The 24,422-nt window shown below is 40.5% G+C and overlaps 1 protein-coding gene across 1 annotated transcript in view; it reads left to right on the forward strand.

Moving 5' to 3' along the window:
- nt5dc1 (5'-nucleotidase domain containing 1) overlaps positions 1 to 24,422 on the forward strand; it is a 105,051-nt gene that overhangs the window by 64,352 nt on the left and 16,277 nt on the right. Inside the window, exon 9 of the mRNA XM_084737124.1 lies at positions 14,972 to 15,093. Coding sequence (XP_084593250.1) covers positions 14,972 to 15,093 — 122 coding nt within the window. The remainder of the gene's footprint in view (positions 1 to 14,971; positions 15,094 to 24,422) is intronic.

Below are 24,422 nucleotides of genomic sequence, written 5' to 3' on the forward strand. Positions count from 1 at the left end.
GTGTGAAGTCAGCAGCTTCTAGTTTGTTTCCACAGAGCAGAGGAAATATATTCATTGAAATATGAGCACACATGTTGTTTTATGTTTAGCATGGGAAGTAAAGTGGATTCATTTGTTAAGATAATGTCACCACAATCGTGATGCTAATTTCCTTTAGCACACCAGTGGGAATTTCCATATGTTAGCATTGAGCTATATCAAAAAAATCAATTCAACAATATGATGGTTTGCTAAATTTTTAGCTGTCAAGCAAACAATGTAATATTTGTTAACTTTTTAGGAAGAAAACCATCTAATATTTCTTTAATTTATTAGCTAGTTAGCTAACAATGAAGAGTTTTCTTAAGGAATACAGAACAGCCAGAATGCTACCACCCACATCTTGGTCCCGACAGCACTTGAACTTATTTATTTATTTTAATTTGGTTAAGCAAGCATCTCCATATTGATTAAAACTCATTTACATTAATAAACTTTACTACACAGAGATCAACTTTTAATGGCACTCTGAGCTCTGATTAATTTCCAATTAATGTCACTCTTTAAAATCTGGATTAATTTATTTTAACCGTAGTTTTGCTCAAATCTAATCAGAAATAACCTCTGTTCTACATCTATGAAATCTGAAAACCTCCCAACACAATTTCCCGGAGCTCAAGTACACATCTCTTTAGAGCTTTTAGCAGCACAAATTAAATTTCATTCACCTCTGTTTTATAGACGTAGAAGACATACAGAAAGAAATTTCACACACAGATATCATTTTTTTAGACATTTGAAATACTGTATTTCCCTTAGTATCATCATAGGAGAATATTGCAGGAAAAGTGAGGTCATTCCAGCAGTGATGTCCTCAAACTCTAAATTTAAACAGCTGTTAGTCATGTTAGTGAGATTCATATCAGCTGCCAACATTTCATTGGCTCTGATCCTTGTCATCAGCGCTCCACATAAGTCCAGTCACCTTCCTGAGCTGTCTTCCCTCCCTCATTAGCCCAGGCATCTGATCCTGGATGCTCCATGTTGGAGGTGTTCACTGGCAGGGGCAGCCTGCTGGAATGCTCCCCTCATCTGGATCGTCTCCCTGCCAGCAATAACACTGGGGATGCATTATGTGTGAAGACAGGATGATCCACTCTCTGAAATATTCCCTGCTCTCCAGCTCTCTCGCTCTTCCTGAGTTTTGCCACGTTGGCAGGAGAATCATCAGCATCTGCTCTTCCTCTGGCCTCCACACACACTGACCACTCCTTTTTTAGTTGGAAACACCACTTGTTATTGTGCACTCTTAAACTTTTCTTTTTAATTTATTAGCTTATAAAGTTTATTTACAGAATTTGACACTCAAAAGTATTCGCTTTAAGACAGATGGTTTAACACTTTCCAAGCATTTGTAGAGATGAACTGCAGTATATAGAGCTAATTATCAGCTCATAAATTATTTAGGAAAACTTCCACTTCTTATTGAATCATTATTTGGAGCCTTTTCTGTGTGCAGTTTACAGGTTCTGTCCGTGTTTGTGAGGGTTTCCTCCTTCAGTCCAAAGACATGCACGTTAGGTGAATGAGTACCTCTAACAACCCGTTTACACCTGGTATTAAAATGTGATCTTCATCCAGATGATGAGATGAGAGAACACGCCCACATCTGGAGGTGGTTTGACTTGCATTGTTTTTGGACCTTAGGCAGGTCTAAATGCAATCCACACAGCAATCGGGAGAAGGTATTGAATTTTAATATCAGGTGTAAATGAACCCTTTTACACCTTGTATTAAATTGTGTGAATGTGTTGCTCTGGGATACAATGGCAGCCTGTCCATGTGTACCCCGCCTCAAAACCAGTGCCAAGCACCCAGTAATCTGGGTTAAGATAGTAAAAGGATATATGAAAAAGTCAAAAATGTCAAGTTGAAAATTGTGTGGTGAAGTACACACTCACAAACCCCCAGTTCATTGCCAGACCCGACTTTGGCTCCAGAAGCCAACCAGTAAAAACGAGGCTTTTCACAATACATTTAACACATTTCTCAGAGGCCTTTTCCACCATGGTACTGGCATAGTTCAGAGCATTTCAACCGAAAATGAATTTGTTCTAAATCTTAAATGTTGGTTCCCATTTGCAACCAAAAAATAGCAGGTTTGCCTTGACCTGAAGTGAGAACCAAAATGGGCATGTCATATTCTACAGGTCAGGTCTCCATCAGTGTGTGACAGTGGCAGTCAGGGGTCCCCCTGCAGCTGATGCTCTAGTCTTGTGCTAAAGTTTTACACAGATTCAATACACAATGTACAAGATCTCATGGATGAAAGTCAAGGAAATCAACTAAGCTGCACACGTTGTACATACAACACTGAAGCTAATATCATTAACAATAAAGCAGCTCACACAACTACTCAACCAAGCAACATGCATGCTGCAACAGAGTCTAGGCTTGAATGATATGGTAAAAAAAAATTACGATATGTGATGCAATCAGTGGGATTGATCAGTTCTGCATTACAATTTTCTTTTTTTTTTCTAAAAAGAAAAATCCGGGGCTGCAGTGATTATTTCCATTATCAATTAAGCTGTCAGTTATTTTCTTGATTAATAATTGTTTGGCCCATAAATGTCAGAAAAGGGTTAAAAAAAATTGTGAAAGGTCATGTCCTCAAATGTCTTGTTTTTTCCACAAGCCAAGATTTTCAGTTGACTGTCACAGAGTAAAGAAACCAGAAAATATACACATCAAAGCAGCCGAAATCAGAAAATTTAGACATTTTTTATTAAAAACTGACTCAGAATGATTAATCGATTATCAAAATAGTTGACATGAATAGTTAATTTTAGAATCAATTAATTGCTGCAGCCCTAAAAAATCTATTAAAATTGTGATGAGGTGATATTTAGGTCTGTACCAAACAAACTTGTCTTTCAGAAACAAGATTTATCATCCAGGTCACCTCTGCAGCACTACAGTACCTCAGTGTAACACTGTTTTGTCAAACATTTTTCCCTTTTCAAAACTTGTGATTTGGTTCTGTTTCTGTGGTTTGGTTATTGCCCTCGGTTGATAACACTTGCTGGTTAGCCAGATAGCACCAAGAGTCTTTAATGGAACCAGTTCAAGAACTAGCTAATCTAGTGATGAAACACAGTCAGCGTTCTTGCTGATTATGTCCTTTCACCTAGTCCTGCACACCTGTGTCTGTCTTGTGGCACAGACCAGATGCAGTTTACATGACAACGGTAACAGAGATTAATCTGATGTATTATAAATGAGGTCTCTACCTCAATGTATTTCCAAGTTAAAATAAAGCTCTGAATGAATAGAAAAAAAAGTTCTTAGCTGGCTGAAACTACAACTGCTGCTAGCATATCTTCATAGCTCGGTCGGTTGGTTGGTAGGTTGGAAATTCCATCTTTAAAAAAGGAGAACCCTGTAAATGTTTCTTAAATTTGCACTCGATGGCCTTTTACAGTACATTATATAATACAGAAATACTAAAAATAACAGGGTTAATGCATAAAAATGTGAAACAAGGACTTTCTTTTTAGGTAAACCTATGGCTAAAACAAATATCACTGTGCCAAACTTTGACAACTGTCATTGAAAATGTGCTGTAATCAGCACATAACATGTCAGAGAGAGGTGTTACATAAATCACTTGATGACCTCAGGCTGCAGGAGATATTGTACATCCTCATCATCTTTTATTTCAGTGGAAACACCGCAGGGCGTCATGGGAGCCGCTGCACAGTTAGCACTTCTCCAGACCACATACCTCTCATTCCTCTGTGTCTCAGGTCCAGTCTCCTCACAGCTGTTACCACAACTGTGTGTGCGTACACTCCCACATGTGCAGGTGCTCATCCCTGTTCTTTCACTCTCTCCTGTCACAATATTTATAGCATATTTAACCTCAGTTTGAACCTGTGGCGGCCTGTACTCTGTAGGGTTTTGTCAGTGAGAGTGAGGATCTTCTGTGTGCCACTGCACTTAAACACCAGTCAGTCAAGTTAAAGACCACCGCCTGTCCAGAAGAGCACTTACATACTTCAAAGAAGCTGCTCCATTGATTTCTAGATAACAGCATACCACGTTTAAAAGACTACTCATTAGAGACGCACCGGGAACAATTTTCTCAGCCAGTTCAGTTTTCTGACTTTAAGAGTCTGACCTCCTGGTTCTGACTGTCTTTCTTTCTAAGAACCGTCTCAACGTGGCCAAGTGCAGCATCCAATATTGCAGAATTTGCACTTCCCTGACGAAAACAGTAGGTCTCCCAAAAACCACTACAAATAAAACTCTGTGGTACCTCCAAAAAATATAATTCAAAAATGATGACTCAAGATAATCCACAGACCTTGTTGTGAGCAGTTTCATGTAGGAACTACTTTCTTTCTGGTAGAAATAAAGTAGTTCCTACATGAAACTGCTCACAACAAGGTACTAGTTCTGGTAAATTCTGATTCAAGTAGATGAAACTGCTCACAACAAGGTGTGTGGATTTTTGTGAGTAACTGGGTCATTATTTCTGGAAAGAGACACTGATTTGTTTTTAGTGCCATCATATTGGACAGAAGGCAGACATCTCCACAGCTGATATCTCCAAAACTCTGCAACTCACACAAAAAAGTCTAGATAGATAAATAGCGCTACAGGCCGGGGTAAAATATGTAGTTTTGATCTTGGGGCCGAACTGTCCCTTTAAGCAAAATCATGACCGAATTTCTACTCACAGTTTCCATTGTAATTACAGCAATTACATGTGTAATCTGTGCGTCAGGATCTTGTCTTGTCTTATCTCAGTGCTGTTTGACATGCCCTTTGAAATAAGCTGCAGTTTGATGCTAAAAGCAGCCCATCAAACCAGAACATCCCAATCCAGAGCGCCTGCAGACCTGCCTGTGCCAGCCTCATAAATAAACCGCTCATGTTCCCAGTTGTCAACGCTTCACTGACAACTTGAAAATTATAGGAATACTGAATAACCATAAAATCTCAGGACAAAAAGTTCCAACAGTTTGTGAATTCATAGAAAAATAAGTGCAGACTAATTAGAGCCATCATAATTGTTTTATCAGCTGATTGCAGAGGTTTGGGCTTGAGTCATATGATTTGGAATTGGACTTGAGACACAAATTCATTGACTTTAGACTCGACAAAATTAAAAAAGACTTGCAACTGGACCTTGATTTAAACACTGACTTGTGACTTCACTTGGACTTGAGTCTTCTGTAGGAGAGAACTATGAAGAAGTAACTTTACATTACTGAGCTCCAGTGGGAAAAAATGATACCAAAGATGATTTCATTTGTGTACAAAAACTACATGGTGGTCAACAAAAAATAAATTGCAGTTTGCAAAACCTGCAGGTCTGAAATTACAGACGGAGACTTTGTTCAATATTGGAAGTTGCACAAAGAACGGTGAGTCAAAGCTCTGTTGTTGAGTTGTCATTCCATTTGTTGAAGAGCACATTATGATTTGTTTAGGACTCAAAACTCAAAGTTTAGGACTTGGGAATTGACTCTGTCCTGACTTGGAACCTCTGGTGGGTCGATTGTTGATATTTTTGGTTTTACAGATTTTTGCAGTCATCATCTGAAGAACAAAACATTGTAGTATCCCACACATAATCCATTTATATAGACATAAACACAACCACTGTAGAAACAGGCTCATAAAAGCCTTATATTTGTCTGTGTAATAAATGACCATTTGTTTTATATTGAGATCTTGCGAGTCCACAGCTCAGCTCCTTCTGTTTAGACGTTTGAGAGTTTCAGAAGGCCTTATACAGTCATGGTTCTGCACCGCCTTGAGTGAACAATCTCAACTGTATAACTTTGGTTTAGAGCTGTAATAATTCATATTGAGTGGCCTGTCTGGTCAGTGGAAGGGAACACTGACTGGATTCTGTTGTACATCTACATTAAGTCAGACTGCAGAGAAAAGCAGCTACTCTCTTTGTGTGTGCTTGATAAATGATATGATCAACACTCCACTGACAGATGTCCTTCAACAGTAAACTAAACCTCAAACAAAATCTGTCACCTACTCTTCATGTACACCGTCTTTAGAAAGTATGCAGCTCTCGTCACTTTTTCTGCACTTTGTGTTGTTGCAACATGAAGTCATGTAGTAACAGACTGACAGTCAGCAGAGTACCCTGCTGTATATTTAGCTCTGACGTTACAAGAACAACTTTCTATTGTCTCTAAAGCCATGTCTCCACCCAAAGTGCCAAGAACTTTTTGTCCCAGGAACTAGTTTTTAAGGGACTGAATGTTCCTTCAGCCAGTTATCTGTATTTCAGCCTGAGAAGATAAGGCAAATTAGTCCACTAACTTATAAAGAAGTGACGGCTGTTTTTACACTTCATTTTTGCACGACTATACAACATCAATGTCAGTTATTCATTGTCGGTGCATCTGTAGAATGTTTTTGTTCCATGTCTAGGCCTTTTCCACCAACACAGAACAAGCCCAGTTCCCGTTTGTTCATCTAATTTTGAAACGTTCTTACTATTTCTGCCAAAAATAAATTGTTTTGGAACCTGAAAAGTTCTAACCAAAACTGGTGGAAACGCGGGCAGGTTCCTAGATAACACCAAGGCTCCAGGAAGCTTCAGAAACCAGAGCTAGTTTGGTGGAAAAGGGCCTGTTGATGTGTCAAAGTGCAATGAACAAAAAACGAACTAGTTTGCGGCTGCAGATTTTTAAAAACTGAGGCTGAAATACAATGCTGGGAATACTCAACCATTAAAAACACATGTACAAAGTTCCTGTACTTGTGGAAAGTACTACGACTGAAGCAGGGACTTTTTGGAGGGTAAAATAATGTCCATAGAACTTAATTTAAACCTTGGTCCCTTGGAGTTCCTCCAAAGGTTCCAAGAGTCTGGCAAAAATTCCTTTGGTGAAAACATGGCTTAACTTTCCCCATGGTCACTCACTTTAAATGCTGATATAACCGATCACACAACAGAGCTGTTGTCACTAGCCTGTATTTATGCTAATTTTGTCTGACAGCAGCGCAACCATTAAATAATGCCTTAGTCAGATGGGCTGTCTGTCCCACTCTTTACCAGATGTTGCTGTGATTCAGTTTTGTTGTTTTGTTGCCCCCAAGTTTCCCAGAAAAATGTATTTTAGGTCTAAATTGACTTTGTAAGTTAAACATTCTAGCCACACTAGTACCAGACCTTAATTGGTTGTTGCCATGACATTTGGTCCAGAAAGTTAAAGTCCCCAAAGGATGAATCTTACCCAAGAGGAACAGTTGTCTACATTTCCACTGCGGTCTAAAGACCCAAGAAGATGATGCACATTAGTCTGTTGAAAAGCGATGACTGTTTGTACATGTTATTCTTATGCGCAACTATACAACATGGGTTGCCTGCTGTTTTTTGGCCTCAGCAAAAGTCCTTAGTAATACCTGGGCTTTGATGTCGGTCCATCTGTCATATGCTTTCTTCTGTAACTCCATGATGATGTGTTGAAGCACAGTGAAAGTGGTTTGCGGTTGCATATTTTTGAAAAGGGTGGCTGAAATGAAATGCTGAGACTACTCAACCAATCAGAAATGTTGAGCACTGCCAGCCCCAGTACTATACCAAAGTAGTGACTTTTTGGGGGCTGAAATAATGTCCCTGGGACTTAATTTAGGCCATGGTCCCTGCGGTGGACATGCCTCCAAAGGTTCCTAGCCCCTGGGGGGAACGTACCTGCAGTGGAAACACTGATGTTAGTGATAACCTGACTTTTCCAACAGTGCCAGCAGCAGGTCATATTTTCAGCTGGCTCAATACTTTAGTCTTTGGTCTTGGTCTCAGTTGCACTTTGTGTTTCGTGCTAAATACTATATCCTAACATGCTAACACACTAACCTAAGGTGGCAACCGTAGTAAACATCGCCCGCTAAAATCAGGATTTTACAATATCATTTTCATTTTCACTGTATGTTAGCATGCTGACATAAGCATTTAGCTCAAAACACTGCTTTGAATTCATCCTCACTGAACATAACCGACTATTAGTCTTGTACACACATTTTTTTACTGTTTAATTTAGGTCTATTTATTGTCAAATTGAGTAAATCTGTTTAGAATAATTCTTCCACATGAGTTTTATCATACTATGTCACTGTTCTACCACTGTACATTACTTTCACTTACTTAAATCACTGTTTGCTTGTAAATTGCATAAACAGTAACGCCACAAGAAACTGCAATCTTATTCTCAGTTGGACTTTTTTGGCCTCATTTCACTGAATGACTCTTTCTTATAAGGAAACATAAAACTTGTAGCCAGCAAGTGGAAAATCCTCAGTCATTATTCATGAGCTCAGGCAGCCTGGGTGTTTTTGCATGGCTGAACGCATGGCTACAGCATTTTCAGAGGGTAAATCTGAGGTTTTGGAAGTGTTCCTGGCTGACACGTGGAAGAGAGTGGGGTTGTGCTAGGACAAGAGGGGCATGGCTGGATCTAAACAGACCAGCCACCACTGCTCTGCTTTCACTCACGCTCACTTCCTCTCCACTGCTGAGCTGAGCTGATGACTGCTGCTTATATAGAAGGCATCAATAACAGCTCAGACATCTTTGTACAGAGAGGCACTACCCTACATCTAGTCAACACACAGAATCTAAGTGTTTCATTCTGATTTTTTCATCATATATGAAGGTTATTCGACATTATTTATTTGCACTTTCTTCAGCAGAGATAGTGTGTTGAGATAGAAATGTGCTTAGAGAGAATTCTGGTTTAACTTGTGTTGTTATGTTGCAGAAACCAATTTGTTTAGCTTGATGCATGAGTTATGCATGTTAGCTAATTTGAACCCCCCCCCCCCCCCCAACACACACACACACACACACACACACACACACACACTTGTGTCCAAGAGGAAACCCTAGATCTGCAAATTTATATGCCTTTTATGTTATTTCATGCACGGCTTAACAACAAATAAGATGAGGAGCAGTTATAGTCCTTCATTTAAAGCTCTGCAAAGTGCTATCATGCAGTGATGCACAGGCAGGTGTTATCTGTGGAAGTGTGGATGAATTTAGTCCACATAATTCTTTGTTAGAACCACTGAAGTTAACTAACGTAACATACAGAGACATTACATTGTGAAAAATGTCTGATGCTGCTTATTACAGTGTAATAAACTTTTGTTAGCTGAGCTTTTTAAAGTTGCTGTTGTGTTTTGGGGGTTTGATCCACCTCTTTTGTTGTCTGAAATTCTGGATGAATTTTGCCCATAAATCAATTCCTTCATTCTCAACTAGAACCGGCAATGTTAGCTAACATTACTGAGAGATAATATTACTAAAAATGCAAGAAGCTGCTTATCAGAGCAGCAGGTCAAACAGCAATATCAGCTTCTGAAGAAGAGATATTTTGGGTGGTTGTACCAATCAGGACCATACAGTTTATTACTCCACAGATGCATTCAAGCTGTTGAGTAAGATTTAGCATGAAGACAGTAAATTTTTCACCTGTGCGTTTGTCCATCTTTTGTGTGGGGACCTGGCAGCTGGCAGTCAGGAAAGCAACACAAACTAGAACTGCAAGCAGTTATGAACGGGGGCCAAGCCTCCCCGCGCGAGCCGTTCCCCGCGGCCCTCGGAACCCGCGGCCGCGGGCCCCGAGGGACGCGGGTCTCGGGGCGATCGCGGGAACGCGCGCCGTCGTCCGAGCCGCGGCATTCCAGTTCAGGGCAATTGTCAGGACACAGGCCGATGCTGAGCTGCAGTATTCACTGTAGTGGGTGTGCACTGTTAGTGCCAAAGGCAGAATGCGTGGTGATTTTGATTTGTTGTAATAAATCCCGCCCACTTTGACCAACCATTACGTTAGTTGGCGGTTGGCATCAGGAGGGAGTCCACATCATGCGCAGCGAATTTCGTAGGAATCCGAGCAACTTTTCGGAAACTCGATGTTTTTGGGTTTGTAGCGCCCCCTATCGGCCGATCCGCACCAAATTTGGCACAGAGTCTGTGGATGACCTCTGGAACGACCGTGTTAAGTTTGAAGTCAAATGACTGTAGTTTGACCGAAATATGACACAACATGCGTTTTTTGAGCTAGCCAAAAAAATCGTTCGGTTATAATTAGCGCATATTTTGGTGTGCAACAATTCTTTTGATAACTTTTCGTCAGACACGTTTAGACATCGTATGTGCAAAGTTTGGCGCAGATGGCGCTTAAACTGTAGGAGGAGTTCGAAAAAGTAGGTTTTGGACATGTGGTGACTTAGCGACGGCAATTTGCGGCAAAAGTGGGCGTGGCCTACGTCAGAAAATCCAGCGCTTTTCAGGGAACAAGGCAATGGGAGATTTTTCAACGTCTCATTTAAAATGTGAAAGTTATAGGCAAAAATGGAGGGAACCCACATCATGCACAGCGAATTTAATACAAATCTGAGCAACTTGATGTTTTTGGGTTTGTAGCGCCCCCTATCGGCCGATCCGTACCAAATTTGGCACAGAGTCTGCCGATGACCTCTGGAACGAGCGTCTTAAGTTTGAAGTCAAAAGACTGTAGTTTGACCGAAATATGACACAACATGTGTTTTTTAAGCTAGCCAAAAAATTGTTCGGTTATAATTAACGCATTTTTTGTTGTGCAACAATTCTTTTGATAACTTTAGATCAGACACGTCCAGACATCGTATGTGCAAAGTTTGGCGCAGATAGCGCTTAAACTGTAGGAGGAGTTCGAAAAAGTAGGTTTCGGACACGCGGCGACTTAGCGACGGGAATTTTCGGCGAAAGTGGGCGGGGCCTACGTCAGAAAATCCAGCGCTATTCGGGGAATACGGCAATGTAAGATTTTTCAACGTGTCATTTCAAATGTGGACGTTATAGGCCAAAATGCGTTATAGCGCCCCCTAGTGGAGCACAAACGCGATTTTCGGTAGGCGGGATCCGAGTCCTATTCTACATGTACCCATAAAATTTCAAAGCCCTAAGTATTATACTTTGGCAGAAATTAATTTTTTTTGTTTATCTTGTAATAAGCCCCGCCCACATTGACCTGTCATGACCCCCTTGAAGTTTTGGCCTCAGGGCTGGCCCTACATCGTACGGACCAAATTTGGTAGAAATCGGTGCAGCCGTTCTAGAGATATAAACTTCCCATATCTCTAGCGCCCCCTAGGCGCCGACATTCGCCAAATTCAGCTCATACGCTCCCAGTCTCATGCCAACCAAGGATCTCTGATTTGGTGTCGATAGCATTTAATTTGACCGAGATATGCAACATTTTCCATTTTTACAGCTAGCTACGGAAATTTGTTCGTTAATAATTCGCGCAATTTTCAACCCAAAAAAAATCTTTTGATAACTTTAGCTCATGACCAGCAGAAGAGTGTCCGGGCCAATTTTCGTGCAGATCTTACAAAATCCCTAGGAGGAGTTCGAAAAAGCAGGTTTGCCAGTTTTCGCGATTTTGCGAAAAAATTATTTAGGCGGAAGTGGGCGTGGCCAATTACAAAGTGACTCAGCTCCATTGAAGGAATGTGGGGATATAAGGTTTTTGAATGTGCGACATACGGTGTGGGAGTTATAGGCCAAAACGCGTTGTCCTTGTTTATAGCGCCCCCTGCAGGCGGACGTGTGCAGTTTTTTGCGTCTGAGGTACGTGCGGGGGTGTGGGCCAGCCCTCCAAATTGCACCGCCCTACCTTGCACGGTTTAGCCTGCAGCAGGAGTTTTAGTGGCGGAAGAATAAAAATAGAAAATAATAACTAGAACTGCAAGCAGTTATGAACGGGGGCCAAGCCTCCCCGCGCGAGCCGGTCCCCGCGGCCCTCGAAACCCGCCGCCGCGGGCCCCGAGGGACGCGGGGCTCGGGGCGATCGCGGGGACGCGCGCCGTCGTCCGAGCCGCGGTCTTCCAGTTCAGGGCAATTGTCAGGACACAGGCCGATGCTGAGCTGCAGTATTCACTGTAGTGATTGTGCGCTGTTAGTGCCAAAGGCAGAATGCGTGGTGATTTTGATTTGTTGTAATAAATCCCGCCCACTTTGACCAATCATTACGTAAGTTGGCGGTTGGCATCAGGAGCGAGTCCACATCATGCACAGCGAATTTCGTAGGAATCCGAGCAACTTTTCGGAAACTCGATGTTTTTGGGTTTGTAGCGCCCCCTATTGGCCGATCCGCACCAAACTTGGCACAGAGTGTGCGGATGACCTCTGGAACCACCGTGTCAAGGTTGAAGTCAAAAGACTTTAGTTTGACCGAAATATGACACAACATGCGTTTTTTAAGCTAGCCAAAAAATAGTTCGGTTATAATTAGCGCATTTTTTGTCCTACCACAATTCTTTTGATAACTTTAGATCAGACACGTCTAGGCATCGTATGTGCAAAGTTTGGCGCAGATGGCGCTTAAACTGTAGGAGGAGTTCGAAAAAGTAGGTTTCGGACATGCGGCGTCTTAGCGACGAGAATTTTCGGCGAAAGTGGGCGGGGCCTACGTCAGAAAATCCAGCGTTATTCAGGGAACACGGCAATATGAGATTTTTCAACGTGTCATTTAAAATGTGAAAGTTATAGGCAAAAATGCGTTATAGCGCCCTCTAGTGGAGCACACGCGCGATTTTCGCTAGGCAGGATCTGAGTCCTACTCTACATGTACCCATAAAATTTCAAAGCCCTAAGTGTTATACTTTGGCAGAAATTATTATTTTTTGTTTATCTTGTAATAAGCCCCGCCCACATCGACCTGTCAAGACCCCCTTGAAGATATGGCCTCAGGACTGCCCCTACATCGTACGGACCAAATTTCGTAGAAATCGGTGCAGCCGTTCTAGAGATATAAACTTCCCATATCTCTAGCGCCCCCTAGGAGCCAACATTCGCCAAATTCAGGTAATAGGCTCCCAGTGTCATGCCAACCAAGGATCTCTGATTTGGTGTCGATAGCATTTACTTTGACCGAGATATGCAACATTTTCCATTTTTAAGGCTAGCTACGGAAATTTCTTCGTTAATAATTCGCGGAATTTTCAACCCAAAAAAAATCTTTTGATAACTTTAGCTCATGAGGATGAGAAGAGTGTCCGGGCCAATTTTCGTGCACATTGGACAAAATCCCTAGGAGGAGTTCGAAAAAGCAGGTTTTCCAGTTTTCGCGATTTTGCGAAAAAATTATTTAGGCGGAAGTGGGCGTGGCCAATTACAAAGTGACTCAGCTCCATTCAAGGAATTGGCAGATATAAGGTTTTTGAATGTGCGACATAGGGTGTGGGAGTTATAGGCCAAAACGCGTTGTCCTTGGTTATAGCGCCCCCTACAGGCGGACGTGTGCAGTTTTTTGCGTCTGAGGTACGTGCGGGGGTGTAGGCCAGCCCGCCAAATTGCACCGCCCTACCTTGCACGGTTTAGCCTGCAGCATGAGTTTTATCAACGGAAGAATAAAAATAGAGGAGGAAAATAATAATAAGAATAAAAATCTGAACAAAAACAATAGGGTTCCCAGCACCGCTGGTCCTGGGAACCGCGTATGCCTTGCATTCGCGGTCCCCAGGCCCCGCGGGCTTGGCCCCCTAATAATAATAAGGAAAATAAAAATCAGAACAAAAACAATAGGGTTCCCAGCACCGCTGGTCCTGGGAACCGCGTATGCTTGCATTCGCGGTCCCCAGGCCCCGCGGGCTTGGCCCCCTAATAAGAAGTATAAAAATCTGAACAATTACAATAGGGTTCCCAGCACCGCTGGTACTGGGAAACGCGTATGCTTGCATCCGCGTTCCCCAGTCCCCGCGGGCTTGGCCCCCTAATTATCAGACAGGTTTCACACAAATTTACAGTTTAACAAAATTCTGTAAAAGTAGGATGCCCAGGATGCCTTTCTTGCCCAGTTTCTGAACATATCGAAAGAAAATTAGCTAAATTTACATTAAACACGTTGAGTTTCAAAAGATTAAATTAGTAAATGCACAAGCAAACGTTTCCTGGATATTCTCTGAGATTTCAGAGAAAAACCTTGTAAAGTGCAGCACTGTGTGTATTTTCTCACAAATGTATGACTTTATAATATCAGAGAATATTAGAGTTTTTCTTAATAAATTGGTGAGGTTTTTCTTGCAAATCTGCTGCTGTAGGTTTTTCTTGTAATATTACCCACATCCCCAGGCTTCTTATTATTATTTTTTTTTCACCTACAATGGCTGTAATATGCCATCATAGAAATAGATAAGAAATAAAAATCAAATCTGAGGTGAAAAACAAATAAACATGATCGTAAATATAATCACTCGAATGAAAAACCCACTTATAAAGTTCCACAGCTGGGATCAGTGAGATGAACTGAAGACAGTATTTCTTATTTGAGCATTTGTCAGTCTTTCACAGTATCATTTAGTTTTTAATTTTTTGTTTTTCAAATGCTACTTTTTTCTTTTTTTTCTTTTTGTCGCTAACAGTTGTTACGATTTTTAAATGATTTTAAATATAACGTTTTAGACAATTTAAAGTGACCAAAGTGGCCATCAAGAGTAATTCATTTTTCAAATGAAGCAACGCCAGTTTCTGGCTCATGTCATAGTTTGCATATGTCTACGAGTTGTGAAGAGTTGATCAAACAGTATTTTTTATTTAAAAATAAATTAATTATCTGGTAATTCAAGAAGAATTAGAGCAAAGCCAGGGAAAGAAAGACTTCTTCTGTGTTGCAAAACTCTACTTTTTGTGCCTCTATCATACAGCATGCTAACACTGACAGTTTCATTTGGGGAGGCCCTGACCCTCAGGTTGGGAAGCGCTGCACTAGTCTCAGCTGATTGACAGTCTGTATAATTCACAGTCTGCCTCTGCTCCTCTGTTTCCTCGTGGGCCTGCTGCTGAGCGCTGCGGTGAGGTTTTAGCTCACAAGGTTTTGGTGCTGGAGGACTGGACGCTGTGCGGTCATGTCACAGCGGGCTGTTTTGGTCAAACTTGTGGTGTCTGATCCTCTTTCCTCTCCTGCAGTCAGCGACGTGGAGGAGAGCGAGGGGCTGCCGTCGCTGGAAAAACCCGGCTGGTACTCCCAGGGCAACTGGCCGCACCTCCACGAGCTGCTCAAGACCATGACGGGGAAACCGGAGCCCAAGGTAGGCCAGCCGCCTCGTACGCCTCGTACCACATATTATTGTAGAGATCAGTCAGACCTCTGGCTGAACAACATCTCAGGCTCGCTTTGAGGTTGACTCCAACTTCAGCTTTTTGGCAGCGACTGAAAGAGACGAGGGCTGCGGGGAGATTCACACTGGTGTGATGGAGAGGAGGAACGTGGCCCTTTGGCACGACTGTCGACAGGTCTGCTGTGTGCCAGCATGCTGGACGTTCACTGATAAAACAGGCCAGCTCTCATACCTACTGTGTGTACAATGCAGCCCATTCTTATAGGGACAATCTGTACACATCAAAGAGCTCTTTTTGAATTTAGCTAAAAAAAAAAAAAAAAAGAAAAACTTTCTTTTTACAGCCTGGGTCCTGTTTTTCTCATTTTAGAAAGTATTCTTTACAGTTATCTGTCACCAACTTCCTCATCTGGAACTTTTCAGTGATGCACTTTTTTTGTAAATGTGTGACTTTAATCTCAGAGAATATTTGAGTTTTGTTTCTAATAAATTCCTGAGTTTTTTCTTGTAAATGTACCATTTTAATCTAGGCCAGAGTGACGGCAAGATTTGTTCAGCTCTACTTTCTTGCTGTTTCTTCACATACGATTTTAAAAAATGCTGAATTTACATTAAATACATTTTAAAAAATGCAGAATTTACATTAAATACATTTTTATTTCATTTGAGATGTACTAAATCAGAAATATAACAACATATTAGACCATTGTAGTTTCTTTTAAATTTATCACATAAATCTTTGAAATTCTTGTAATATCACTCCCCTCTCCTGGCTCCATCATTTTTTTAATTTTTTTTTTTCAATGGCTCTAATTCATCGTGACAGTGAAGCCAGCTCAGTTCATTCTTCATTCTACACAATGCAACCCATTCATATAAAGACAATCTACACACATAAAAAACATTCTGTTTACCTCAAGAGGACTGAGCTTGGTAAAAACAAAAAGGGAAAAACTTTTCTTCTAGCCTGGATCCTGTTTTTTTTTCTCATTTTAGCAAACGTTCCTGTCAGTGTTTGTCTCCTCTGGGGACCTGGCAGGCTTGAAACTTTTCAGATTTAGCATTTTGAGACCTGCCAAACTCGACGTATGAGAACCATAGTAGGTGAAACAAAAACAAAATAAAACAAAGCAGATGGTTCAGGATAATATTCTGAGAACACAATCAGTTTGAAATTTCCAAGATTAAAGTAGTAAATTTACAGGAAAAAAAAACTTGGATATTCTCTGAGATCATAAATTAGTGAGAAATCTCAGAATCTCAGAAATTTTACAGTTTGATGTGATGAGGTTGATCCAGCCTTGCAAAGTGCAGCGATGTGGGGTTTTTTTCCCCTTTAAATTTATCACTTAAATCTTGGAAATTAAGTTTTTTCTTGCAATATTACTCCTCTCTCCTGGCTCCATTCTATTTTTTTTTACCAGTGGCTCTAATACACCGTGGCAGGCTGCACCAAGTTTTTTTCATTTTAACAAACATTCTAGCTTCACAGTGAAGTTCAGTAAGGAAAGCAACACAAATGAGACAGATTTCACACAAATTTCCAGTTTAATAAAATTCTCTAAAAGTTGGTGACACTTGCTAGAGGGACTGTAAGATTTGTTTAACTTTTTTCTTGCCTGGTTTCTTGACATTAGATAAAAATAACTTTGGTAAATTTACATGACATACTGATTTATTTAACATTTTGAGACATTCTAAAATCAGAAATGTATTAGGACCACTGTAGGTGAAAGACAATGTGGAGCAGACAGAAGTAGATTTAAATTTTACAAGAAACAACTCAGATATTCTCTGAGATTATAATCATATATTATATATGCCAGAATTTTACTGTGTGATATGATGAGGTTGGTCAAAACATTTTTTTGTTTTTTTCTTGAAAGTTTACCTCTTTAATCTTGGTCAGAGGGCCTGCAAGATTTGTCAGCTCTACTTTCTCCAGTTTCTTCGAATAGGATTAACTAAATTAATTAAAACTTTGACATTGACATTAAACACATTTTTATTCCACATTTTGAGACATATCAATATCAGACAGATGTATTAGGACCATTATAGGTGAAAAAAATGGAGTAGACAGATCATGGTAATATTCTCAGAATTAACTCAGAGATTAAAGTAGTAAATTTACAAAAAAAAAACCTCCCAAATATATGAGAACAAATACTCTCTGAGATTATAATAATAAATTTGCAAGAAAAAGTCTTGAAGAGTTTTGAACAAACTCAGTTTGAAATTTCTGAGATTTAAGTTGTAAATTTCAGAGAGAAAATCCCTAAATATTTTTATTGTATTATATTGTTATCCTCTGAGATTATAGTCAGAAATTTGTAAGAAAAAAAAAAGAAGTAAAGCAACGTGTGTTCTTTTTCCTCAGAAATTCGTGACTTCAATCTCAGAGAATTTCTGATTTTTTTTCTTGCAAATTAGACTTTATAAACTCAGAGAATATTTGAGGTTTTTGTTTGCAACACAGCATTAGTGTCCACACCAACTTTGACATTTTCTAAGAATTTGTCAATAAACATAGTAAAATAAACCGTGCAGCTAAAGACAGGATACAAACAAACAGAAGGGCAAAGACATGTCAGAATGAATAGAGTTGAAAACTGGCTGAATCATCTGAGCCCTCAGCAGCGTGAGTTCAAGCCAGACACTCAGACTCACATTAGACAGTCGACTGAAAGCTACTTGGCTTCCAGCTTTTTCTGGGGAGGGGGAGCTCTCTGTCCCCCAGTGGGATGCCTCATCTGGACGGCTGGTCCACAGTCCAACAGGAGTGTGTCAGATGATGCAAATATCACAATTTGGTGACACCTCGTGAAATATAAAAGTGACTACTGATTTGTAATACTTTAAACTCTTCCCACTGTCTTCTTCTAAACCCCAAAGAATGACTTCATGTCTGACTTATAAGCCATTATGATCCACCATCAGTCACTGAAACAAAATGCTTAGTTCATCTATCATCACAAAAACAACAAACAGGCGGGTTTAACCAGCTTTCAGTTCAATTGTTTTCTTTTCCTATAATACCTTTCTATTTTGGGAGCATTTTACGCCTTTGTTAGATAGAAACATCACAGAGGTGACAGGCAGTGAGGGACAGAGCTGGAGCATAAAAATTTCTAGCTGAATTTGAACTTCATGGGAGGTCTTTTAATCCCTGAGCCACAGGGCACCATATTACAGAGTCCTGGGTAACCCACAAAAATGTTGTGTAAGAGGTATAAAAATATTTCATTAATAATATTATATTTCTTATAGAAACTCACAGGTTTCAACGCAGGTCTCAACGCAGATTTTGCTTTAAGATAATCGTGGGTCAGTTCTGGTTCTCAGCTTTGAGGGGGCAGGTCGGTTTGTAAACTGGACCCGTGCAGGACTCTGCTTGTTGTGATCAGTAGATTCACTGGCAGTTGTGAAATAACTCTTAAATATAACATGCAAAATTGTGCCATATATCAGTCCCCATATTACTTACTATTACGGGAACTGAGCATGAGGAAGTCTAAAATGGAGGAAGCTGCAATATTAGCTGTGTCACACCACATCCAATTTAAAGGCAGTATTTGAGGCAACTTACATGTGTTAATTGTGTTGTATTGCCAGTGTGTGAACAGATTGTAATGTAACTTTCTTGGTTGCCTATAACAGCCTGTGGACTGATTGTTGTGCAGAGGACTGTGGAAAAATCCAGAGGATGTGATGTTTAATCGTGTTCCCAAGTGGGTTCCCTCTCTTCAGCTCCCCTACAGCAGCAACAGAGTGCAACACTAGCTGACGTTAGCTTAGAAATGAAGTCTGCAGTGTCAACAAATGACAACACAACACAAGCCTGACTTTACTTTTCATGATGCTGGTCAATCACATTATGTCTTGTGAATGTCACATCATACATTTTCCAGAAATTCCCCATAGTACCATTAATATACATAGAATCTTTCTTTCTTTCTCTCTTCCTCAGAAGTATAAAAATATGGATAGTACAAACCGATAATAGCTCAGTGTCTTTGTAGTTGTTTTTCCAAAAGGACGTGAACTCTGCAGGACCAGAGGCAACAGCTAACATCTGTTTCTCCACAGTGTCGCTAACATTTAGTTGTTGCTGATAAGCGATTGATTTCCTGATGTAATACAATAATACACGATAAGCTTTAGTTTCATTTAGACCTTCATTCATTTCCAGCTGCTCTTCCTCTGAAAAATGCACATTCAGTTCCTCCTCCGTTTTTCTCTTTTTGTCCAAGAACAGCCAGGTTTCCCTCTATCTACATATGAATCTAGTGGATCTGAAGCAACTTTTGGAAATGTTGCAGAAAAGAAATTAGGCACATTTCCATCAGCTGGTTTGGAGTGAATAAAGTGGGCCAGACTTCTTTACTTCTAGTTCTTTAGAAAAAAAGAAGCTGAAAAAGTGAAAACAACCTCAAATTTTTCGGAATTTTCCCATCAACCTTACCTAATGTGATACTTCAGATTGTGCAAGGAGACATGACTAATGAAGCTAGTATGTTACCACTGGCTTGACAGCCACAGTGGCTTGTTATCTACGCCCACAACAAACCAAGCTTCCAGCACCACCTATTTTTCTTGGACATGCTAAATCATTTTTACTGTGCCACTTACTGGTGCGACCATGTACGTGGCCAAGGAGTTGCCAGTGAATGTTACTACACTTTGGTTTATCCAGCAGCCATGCAAAGGTTTGCAGCAGGTAATATTTCTGGCAACAGTGACATTTCAAAATAGTGTGAATCTTGTGGGTATTGTAGTTTCCCACAGGACTAACTAATAAAAGAAGGAAACAGACTGTACAGATCAGTCCACCCAGCAGCACCCGTCATCGTCCCCGTCTCCTCTCCCCTTCCTCCCAGCCCTCGGCTCAATGCCCCCTCTGTTCCTCAGCCACGTGGAGAAAGCTCTCGCGGAATCCAGTGTCAACCTGCACTTATAGCTGCTCTAAACACTCCTCCGGGGTGACCTGAGGCACTCTGTGTTTTCACTTCTCTCCACTTTCACCTGACGGGACTTAATGCAGGTGGGCTGAATGGAGGCATTCAGGGAAGATTACAATTCCCTCTCTGCACAGCGCTGAACCTGATGGGGTCAGGTGGAGCTGATAAGACAAGTTCGTAGAGATTCAGGCCTGAAAAGGCCAGTTGGGATCATTCTAAGGTCAGCGCTGTTTTTATTAGTAATAGAGTTAGGATGCAGGTTATTACTGTTGATGACCAAATTTCCAAATTCCTTTAGTAAGCCAATGAAAAGGCAGGTGAAGCTTTGCTCAACAGGTTATGATTTCTTTATAAATACATTGAAAGCCCAGCCTAAAACTCTTAATCTAGATCAGAATGATCCAGATTTTGTATCCCTTTTTTCTATCCGAGATAAAACTAATCTGGTAGATTTTATCCTGGTATTTCAAAGAAATTTCTGATCCAGATACCACAAGATCAGGATTACAGAATCTAGATTAGCAGTCTTTGTATCGTTGGTCAAAGTAACATTTCATTTCAAATACCAAAAAACAACATTTGCACTGGTTTCTGGGTAGGATAGAATTACTAAATCCAATTTTGTGAGGTCAGGATCACATCTCCTGGTTTTGAAATACCCAAATTTTAGATTTAATCCTTTCCATATCCATATAATTTTGCACTAGATTAAACATAATGACATACTGGCCCTGGGATATCCTTAAAATCTCAAGTGCCACAGTCTAATATAATACCCCATTTCATCACTTATCTAGTCATTTTACTATTGATCTTATTTAAATAAACAAGTCAAAAGATCTCAAAGTAATGACTAAATTTAACTTGTGTTTAATGCAAATAACTTTTCATTTTATTTCAGTCACTAGGCCTTATTCTGCATTGAAAACATCTGTAATGCAGAATGTTCCACAGCTCAAGAGGAGTATAACACTTTGCGACTGAATATGAGACTAAATGACAAACTGGGGTTTTGCCCTGATGTCTTGTTGGCCCCCTCCTCTCTCTGAGCTCCAGGCCCCACACAGTGTGCAGTACAATGGGCTCATTAAGGCCCCTGTGCATGCCTGCAGCTCTGTTTACCTGGGCCCCGGCTTTAGCTTCAACCGCTCCTCTGACTGATGAGCTGATAAGAGACGAGGCTCCGCAGGCACACACTTCCATGTCATCTTAAAGCTGCAGTGAGCTGTTTCTGATGGCAAGAGGACACAGGAAGTACACTCTTAAACACACTGTGAGTAGTGAGCTTTTGTCTGTCAGATCAGAATTTGAACATGCATGTTTCCACTGCATTTTATGGTTCAGCTTTAGTTGATTTGACTCAATTTTGGTACCAGTTACTTTTAGTGATTTTGTTTCCCACTGCAAATGGTACCTCTTTAACTGGGGCTGAGAAGGAGGAGGAGCAGGAGAGTTTGGGAAATCCAACGTCAGAAAAGACATCTCTGGTAGCTCTACGTCATGTAAGTGACATTCTAGTGAAGACGCTCCACCCAATCAGTGGTCTGCAGTGTTTTTACTCCACCGTTCAGTTGGAACTTCGACCAAAGTGATGCTAAAAAAAGTACCAGGTACTATCCACAATTTTTGACAATGGAAAACCAAAAAGAAGTGAGTAAAGTCAAGTTAAGCTGAGCCGTACCATGCACATGCACGTCTGTGTCAGACATGTTCTCAGTTGAGTGGTGGTGCCTGGACAGAGCATGCAGGAGGCAGGACATAATGACCCTACTGATGTTTTTGCATTCATATCAGTGCTACATCTATTGAGACTTAAAAGAGTGGAAAGCAATAAGAGGCAAGCAGAAAAGAGTTCAGAGCAGCTGCACTCAACACACCTTCAACACGTCATCAACACGCCCACTGGCTCATGATAAATTCTCCAGACAAGGAGCTGCTCCATTCATGGACATGGACTCTTAATGGTCAGTCCAAATGATGCAGACATTTTCATTCCAGGTAGTGTCTAGATAAGTTCAGGGTTGCAGTGTATGTGTGAAAAGGACTTCATTTATACAGTACAACTGAAACTTCTGTCCTTTTGAATGTGTTGGCCTAATAGATAATCTATGACTGTCACATTTGATACACTATTCTTCTGCTTTTTTCAAGTTTAAAAAGTCTTTTGAGAGTCAAATCTCAAGTTTATCAATTTCTTCAGTAGACAGATCATTTGACTTAATTCTAAAGTACATTAAAGTTCCAAGAAAAATCTGCACAGCATAAAATTGACATTGGGAGGACTTAAAATTCTCCATTCTGTTCAGTAAATGGAAATGCAGAACACTCAGAACTTTATTTTTTTCTTTGTGGTTGTCTAGCATGAGGCTGTTGAAGAGCGTTTTAACAACATAACAGTTTTCTTACCCTTTTCCGTTTTGCAGTCCCTCCAGGATTTTGCAGGGTGTTTTGGGGATTGTTGTGGCCCAAAATGTCTGTTTTCATGGCAGCTTTTCTACAAAATTGTCACGCATTTTGCAATCTTTTTATGCACTTTTTGCAATGAAATTGCAGGTGCAAGATAAAATTACAAAAGAAAGTTGCAATTTTTCTTGTATAATGCATTAAAATCAAAGGCAACTTGTTCTAGGGAGAAAAAAGACACTCAGGGTTACAAAAAGAAACAAAATATCCTTTATTTGTAGATGAAGAAGTGCACCTGGGGGGTATTCCACAAAAGAACAATTTTTTGGAGCTCACACACAAAATTATAAAATAAAAGTGCACTACAATGACAGAAATTGTCTTATTCTCTGTGATAAAATAAAAAAAATCTAGTGAATAATAAAACAAAACGTGTTAGTTCATTGAGATGAACATGTATGATGTTTGTGCGAGGGACTGCTCTGATTGGTGGAACGGTGGGAAGCAACAATGATTGGTCAAATTTGTGAAAAAGCTGCAGAGTTCGGATAAAATTGCAAGGCCATGCAGAATTCACAGGGAATGGTTGAAATTGCGTGAATTGTTATGATTGAAACTTCCTGGAGGGCCTGACTGAGATGCCGACTAAAGGCTTCCTTTACAACCAATGATCAGAGTTTTCCAGCATGGAGATGTTTTAAAGTAACACAGCAGCGTCTGTCCTGCAGTCTGATTCACTCCATGGTGCTGTCCCTCATGCAGAGCTCAGTCTGGGTCAGCCTCTATCCGTCCACAATAACTCTCTTCTGTAATACCTCCCCTCTATGCAGGAATCCTCTGTGTCCTAAATATTTTTCATAGTGATCCCACCACTCTGGCTGAAGCATTGAGAGGTCCAGAACTTTTCGGGGGGTTCGAAGTTCAGCTGTGGGCAGTTCTGGGAAAGTCTGGTGGAAATGTGATTCCTGCAGCCCGTCCCCACAGGGCCCGGCCCGCAGCAGCCCCGATTAACGCGTCTGTTTGTTTACATGTGGAAGGGCTGGCCTGAGACGCAGCCCAGCTCTGTGAGGGGGAGGGACAAGACACAGCTACTGGAATGCCTTAACATCCTCTTTATGGCCTTCTGACTCCTGTAGAGACATTTGATTTAGTTACACCAACAGGCACTGGGTGTCATCCTTATTGTGTGTGTCTGCATCAGTTTACTTGATGCATCTTGCTTATTTTTTGTTTTGTTTTGTTTTCTGTGTTATCAAGTTTTCAGCTGATGATAAAGATTCTCACTGACGGCTCTCCCACACAGCTCAGTTCTCACATTAGTGAGGCTTAATCCAAGATTCAGGTCTTCAGATTTCATTAAGATGGGATATTAGCTTTGGTTGGAGAAAAAAAGACAGAAATATTAAAATTTCCACCCTTGAGCTACAAGCTGAATATGAGAACCAGGCGGCAAGAGAGATCAAACTTTGATCATATATCTCTGACATAATGAAGGTCTTATTTTAAAATGGGGTATGCTTTTGAACATGCTATTGTTCATTTATTTGAGTTTTACTGGCTTGGTTAACATTTGTTTAGCTTTCTTTTAGCTGGGCTGAAATGGCTCTGTGTGATGTGGGTCACTCTTAGTGAAACAAAATTGACCAACATTGCAGTTCCCATCATCTTTGCAAAGTGTTTTAGCTTCTTTTAGTTCAATATTTGGTTTTCTTGCCCACAAAACAAAATCACACTACACCTAGCAGTTGTAGCTGTCTTAACAGTCTCATAGTGTTCTATGATAGGTAAACCTGAGTCTATTTAAACAGACTTATTTTTATCATATTTTATCAACAGTCAGTCAGTGTTTGTGAACTGAGGACACTAATTGTTGAAGTTTTGAAAGCGAATTTCTTTCTCATTCTTGCTTGATATACGACTTCAGGTACTCAACAG

This window comes from Lutjanus erythropterus, chromosome 15 (genome assembly GCF_056507025.1).
Source record: "Lutjanus erythropterus isolate fLutEry1 chromosome 15, fLutEry1.hap2, whole genome shotgun sequence".
NCBI classification, from domain to species: domain Eukaryota; kingdom Metazoa; phylum Chordata; class Actinopteri; order Lutjaniformes; family Lutjanidae; genus Lutjanus; species Lutjanus erythropterus.